The sequence below is a fragment of the Nomascus leucogenys genome, chromosome 19, assembly GCF_006542625.1.
Source record: "Nomascus leucogenys isolate Asia chromosome 19, Asia_NLE_v1, whole genome shotgun sequence".
Taxonomy (NCBI): domain Eukaryota; kingdom Metazoa; phylum Chordata; class Mammalia; order Primates; family Hylobatidae; genus Nomascus; species Nomascus leucogenys.
Window position 1 is genome coordinate 35410200 of NC_044399.1, and position 6000 is coordinate 35416199.

General features: G+C 53.8%; 1 protein-coding gene across 1 annotated transcript in view; it reads right to left on the reverse strand.

The window, feature by feature from the left end:
- RAB11FIP4 (RAB11 family interacting protein 4) overlaps positions 1 to 6000 on the reverse strand; it is a 141093-nt gene extending 135093 nt beyond the window's left edge. The window contains exon 1 of the mRNA XM_030799654.1: positions 5639 to 6000. Coding sequence (XP_030655514.1) covers positions 5639 to 5797 — 159 coding nt within the window. The 5' untranslated portion in view covers positions 5798 to 6000. The remainder of the gene's footprint in view (positions 1 to 5638) is intronic.

Consider the following 6000-nt stretch of genomic DNA (forward strand, 5'->3'; position numbering starts at 1 on the left):
GAGAACAGTTTCCCAGAAGCATGGGAAAGAGAACGTCTCTCTGGGCCCACTCCTGTCCCGCTTCCATCTCAGGTCCCAGGCACTCCCACCTTTCCTGCCAGGCTCAGGGCACCTAGGCCTTCCTTCTGATGTGCCAGCCTTGTCACTCTGCATGGTAGCCTCATTAGGGTGGGGTACATAGAGGTTGCCTGGTCTCAAAAGAGCACTTTTAACTATCATCTTTTGGGAGTGGCTTGTTGGGGCTTTGCCGGCCTTCTAGGCCCCTGTCAATTCTGCACCCCCCGCCACTGCCCAAGTTAGGATGCTCTTCCTCTCTTACCATGTGCCACAGTCCCGAGGAGGCCTCCTGCCTCCAATCCCGCTCCCCATCCCCTGTTCTCTCACACGCATCCACTCTTGGCTGCCTAGGTCTCACTGCCTACAGGGAACCACTGATCTGGCCCTACCTTCCCCTTCACCCCTTCCTCTGGCCACAGCTGGGGGGATACAGTTGTTTCTTCCCGTTATCCAATCGCCACTCCTGAGCAGAGGAGCTTTAGTTCCAGGTGCTCCTGTTCCTGGAAGCCCACGTATCTCAGAAGACATCGATCCCAGCCCCAGGGCTGGCTCCTGGCTGGTCTCAGCCCATCCTAGCACCCCAACCCCTTTGCCATTTCAAAGACCCAGGCTTAAGCCAAGTGGCACTAGCAATTCCCCCATAGTGGGCATTAGCTCAGAGGCGACCTGAGGACTCAGGGAGCCCAGTGGGGATCATCATTTCATTTCCAAGCAGGCAGGACAGGCCCACTGTCCCGAGGACATGGTGCTGTGTTAATGCATGGCAGAGGCCTACTTGGTGATTCTTATTTCTATTTTTCTAGAAGAAGGACGGTCTTCAAACTGGAAAGGGAAGAGGACCATGCCACAGGGGAGTGTGGTCCAGGACATCTCTGGCTGCTTTCAATGTCTGCCATTCTGACTGCCGAGGGGACGTAAGAGGGGCAGGAACACCACAGCTGGTTAAGGAGGGTGAGTTGAGCACACACAGGTGGATGCCAGATCTTGACCTCAATTCCTAGCAAATCCCCAGCCTAGAACAGCCTCTCAAAGATGCTTGCAAGTGTTTAGAAAATAATAATAATGACAAGGAGAACACCAGCAATTCTGATATTATGCCTACTCTGTGCAGATACTGGACTAAGCCCTTTGTATGTATTAACTCACTCAAACCCCACAATAACCCTATGGAACGGGGACTCTGATCAGCTCCATTTGATGGATGAGTAAATAGAGGCCTAAAGAGGTTAGGGAGACAATGCAATTCATCAGAAGGCAACGTGGGGTCAGGGTGTTGAGCCATCATGTTACATACTTATCAGAGTCCTGCTCCCTGGCATTGTAGACTTTGAGGGTCAGGGCACTGGTGTGCCCCCATCTCTCAAAAATCTGCATTTCTTTCTTTTCTTTTCTTTCTTTCTTTCTTTTTTTTTTTTTTTTTTTGTGGCAGGGTCTCACTCTGTCACCCAGGCTGGAGTGCAGCGATGTAATCTCAGCTCACTGCAACCTCCGCCTCCCAGGTTCAAGCGATTCTCCTGCCTCAGCCTCCCAACTAGCTGGGATTATAAGTGCACGCCACTACACTGGGCTAATTTTTGTATTTTTTTGTAGAGATGGGGGGGTCTCACCATGTTGCCCAGGCTGGTCTCGAACTCCTGAGCTCCAGTGATCCTCCCACCTCAGCCTCCCAAAGTGTTAGGATTACAGGCATGAGCCACCGTGCCCGGCCCATTGTCTCCTCTTTTCTGCTGTGACACCTAGGTCAACAAAGTAGGGAACTATCAGGGACTAACCTAAGCCATAAATAACATTATTAAGTAACATTCATACTTGATCCAGACTTCCTTAGTTTTTACCTAATGTCCTCTTCTTGGTTCTAGGGTCCCATCCAGGACACCACACTACATTTAGTCAGCTGCCTCCTTAGTCTCCACTTGGCTCTGACAGTGTCTCAAAATTTCCTTGTTTTGGATGACCTTGACAATTTTGAGAGGTCGTAATCAGGTATTTTGTAGGATGCCTCTCGGTTGGGATTTGTCTGGCGTTTTTCTCAGGACTAGACTGGGATTACTGGTTTGGGAGGAAGACCACAGAGGAAAAGTTCTATTCTCACCACATCACACCAAGGGTATATGCCATCATCATAACCTGTCACTATCGATGTTGTCCTTGATCACCTTCTGAGACAGTGTTTGTTGGGTTTCTCCACTATACAGTTGCTCTTCCCCCCACTTTCCAAACTCTACCCTTTATAAGGAAGCCACTACACACATCTCATGCTTACACGGTGGGAAGTTATGCTTCACTTCCTCAATGGGGCAATTATCAACATATGTTATTCGGATTTCTTCTATACGAGAGATTTTCCTATTTATTTATTACCATCTGTTCAATAATTTATACATATATATATTTCATTATGGCCTCATGGATATTTATTTCATACTTTACAACCTAGTATATTTTGGTTTCTGCAAAGCATTTGATCCTGGTATCCCTGGTATTCTGGGGGTAGGTGGTAAACTGTGGACAATCAGCTCAAAGTTCACTGAACTCCATATCTAATGAATGATCATTATCCATCCCAGAGCACCAAGTGGCTGGGAAATCAATGTCACTGCCTGATTTTAAAACAAATAAAATAGAAACTGTCAGAGAACACTACATTTCGTAAGGCAGACCCCCCCCTCCCATGGCTGGAAAACAACACTCCGATTTTGTAATGCATCAGGGGATAAGATGGGTAGTGAGTAGAGATGCAAAATGTATTTCCACGGGTCTGGGTCAATACCGTGTAAGCAGAAAACCACCCCTACAAGTGCCTTGGGGCCCTGTCCATGGTCCTGCCCTGCAATGTTTAACCAGCCTTGTGGATTCAGACACACCAAGCACTGCTTCTCCAGCCCGCAGGCAGCAGCACAGCTGAGAGTGACAGAGGTAGGATGCTAGATTCTCTTTCTTGACAGATACAATGTGATGAAATGAACAAGACGAAATTAAATGGGAATAAGGGCCAAGAAACAGGCTTAGATTCCAGAAATCACTGACACAGACAACAGGCTCGAATGCTTCCACAAGCCAGGATTGTTAAAAGAAAAAAAAAAAAAAAGAAAGAAAAGAAATAGGAATTGTGTTACAGTAAGAGAGACTAAAAGGTGACAACAACCACATACACTGCACAGTCCTGGAGAGGAAATAGCAAAAATGGACATTTTGGGGTCAAATAGGGAAATCTGAAAAAGGTCTGCATATTAAACGAGATGAAAACTTATTGAAGCAGAAAAGTGATGATCATTTACCGGCAAAAAAAATCAGGTTACAAAACAGTATGCACAGTATGATCCCATTTTCTGGAGAAAATTGACATATAAGCATGAAAACAGCTCTGGAAAGGTCTGACAGAAGTGTCATTGAGGCGCTGCCTGAGAGATAGGACACAATACTTTTCATTTTGCTTGTCCCTATTTCCAGTTTTCTGCAGTGCATATCCACCGCTTCTGTAGTAATCTCAGAGTATGTTTTTAAAAGAAAAAAAATCACTGACCCTCCCCAAAGGGTGAAGAATCGCTGGCTTGGCAGAGGTTTCTAAAACAGATCCCTGGAGGTTTCGGTGGCCAGAAACTTAATATAAGCAGAGTGCAGTGTCCCATTCAGAGGCAGCCCCACCCTAAGCTGTGTGCATATGTGTGAGGTCTTGGGGCTAATACAGTCCTGCGGTTGGGGGTGGCAGGGGGCGGTCTGCTTGTCCAGCCCTTTCATGTTATTGCTAGGAAAACTGAATTGCAGAATTAGTCGATGGCAGCTCCAGGGCCAGAAGCCAGAGGTCTGGCTACTGGGTCATATGGAAATGGCCTAGGGCTTCAGGAACTGTGGTATTTGGCCTGGAGAAGGGAAAATGGGAGTAAGGAGCTGGGAAGGAGAGAAGGGGCAGGAGTGCTATTTTCAAATATTTAAAGGCTCCCCCAAAGAAGAGAGACCTATATGAGTCCCTGTGCAGAACGGTGATGACTAAGTGACAAGCAGGTCTGTCTCTAGAGTGTATGAGGGAGAAGGTTCTAATGGCAGGAACTGTCCAGCTGGGGGAGAAGTGGGTGAGGCTTGCTGGGCACATGACTGAGGCTGGTGGCCCCTGCCAGAGGTTGCTGGGAGGCCCTTCCCACTACTGAGGCTCTGGGTTCGGGGACTCCAGGTTTCAGCCAGAGCTGGTGGCTTCTTTACCCGACCTGCAGTCTGTGTCCTTAGAGGAAGGAGCGGGACTATCCCCATGCCAGGAGTCTGCTCAGCCTGCCCCAGATGGGAGCCACTGGGAAAAGGGAAGGGCTTGGCTCGCCTTTGGGGAAGAAGGGTCATGGTGGCAGCAGGCAGTGCCCCTCAGCAAAGCCCCGCAGAGGGCAGTCTGGGCTCTCACAGGCACTGCAGCGGTGTTTCCTGGGGTGGGTACCTGAGTTCTCAAGCCCTGAAGCTGCCTCACTCTCTTCTGCCCACAGCTCTCAGAGACTCACAGGTCCCCGCCCATGCCCAGGTGCGGGTAGAGAGATGATTCTCAATCGCCTCCCACTCTCTGGTGACACGGAGGCACGGGCCCAACCTGGCCATCACCCAGCTTCCCCCATGTTCTGAAATGCCTGGTCCGACCTGTTCTGGGAACACAATGCCAGCCAGTGCCCATTTGAGGCCTCCATGCAGGGCCTGAGGCCTTCCTTAGATGGCCTTGGAAACCCACTTCTCAGGGCTTTTGTCTCCAGGGGAAACCCCTGACCATTTCAGCCAGGTGGGTGTCTTGTCCTCCCCTTAAGACACAGTCCCCAGTCCCCATGCCGGTGGCACCAGAGGACACTGGTGTAGTGTGCGTTTAGTGATATGACTCCGTCCACCCTACTGGCGGCACCGACCCTCCGCTTCCAGCCCTGTTAACAATCTACGTAGGTCATGCTTTCCCCAGATAGATGCGGCCCCGCCACATGAAAGCCCTCTGCTCAGCCACCACTCTCCGAGCCTGGCTTTGCCTGGCCTGCTGCAGCCAACACAGCCAGCTGCCAGCCTGGCTGCCCAGCAGAGCCTGAATGAGAGAGGTCACCCGGCATTGGGCCGGGAATACACGGTGGCCCCAGCAGACACCTCCTTCCGTGTCTGGGCAGGGTGGGTGCAGCCGAGGAGCCAAGGCTGCAGAGCACCCCTACCGGTCCCTTTCACCCCCTGGCCCGGCCCAGCAGGGCGTACACAGACCCTTGCATCTTGGTCTCCGCAGCGGGGGGTGGGGTGGGGAGCCTGGGGCCGGATTCTGGCAGCTCTCTCCCCCAGACAAGGGTGGATGTGCAGACCGCTCAGAAGGACCTGCACGGCCGAGGAAGGAAGGTGGGCGCAGAAGCCACCCTAGGCGTGACGCGTGACGCTCGGGGCACGGGCGCCGGGGGGGAAAGCGAGGGCCCAGCTGGGCCAGGGATACCCGGGGGGCCGAGGTCCTGGGCTCCGGCGGAGGGAGGGGATTGGGAGGGAGGCCACCGCCTCGGGCCACGCGGGTGACCCGGAGGGGGAGCTGGGGGGAGGGGCGGCGGGGCTGGGCTGGGGTCCGCGGGCCGTGACTGCGGTCGGGCCAGCTTACCTCCTCGCCCTGGCCGAAGCGCAGTCCGAGCGCCGCGACACGCTCCACGCGCAGGAAGCCGTCGGGGTCGCGGCCGCACACCTCGAACACCTCGCGCAGGCGGCGTACGGAGCGCAGCAGAGCCGCGGGGGCGCCCGCCCAGCCCGCGCCGCCCGCCATCCGGGCCGGCCCGCAGCTCAGCCCGGACCCCTCGCCCGCCGCGCCCGCCGCCTGCCCGCCGCCGCCGCCATCGCCGCGCGCCCTCCGGGGCCGCCCGTCTGGGTCTACGCCGCGCAGCCTCCGCCCGGTGGCGGCCGCGGACGATCCGTGTCAGCAGCGGCGCCACAGCCCCCGCCGCTCCGGAGGGGAAGGGAAGGGAGGGG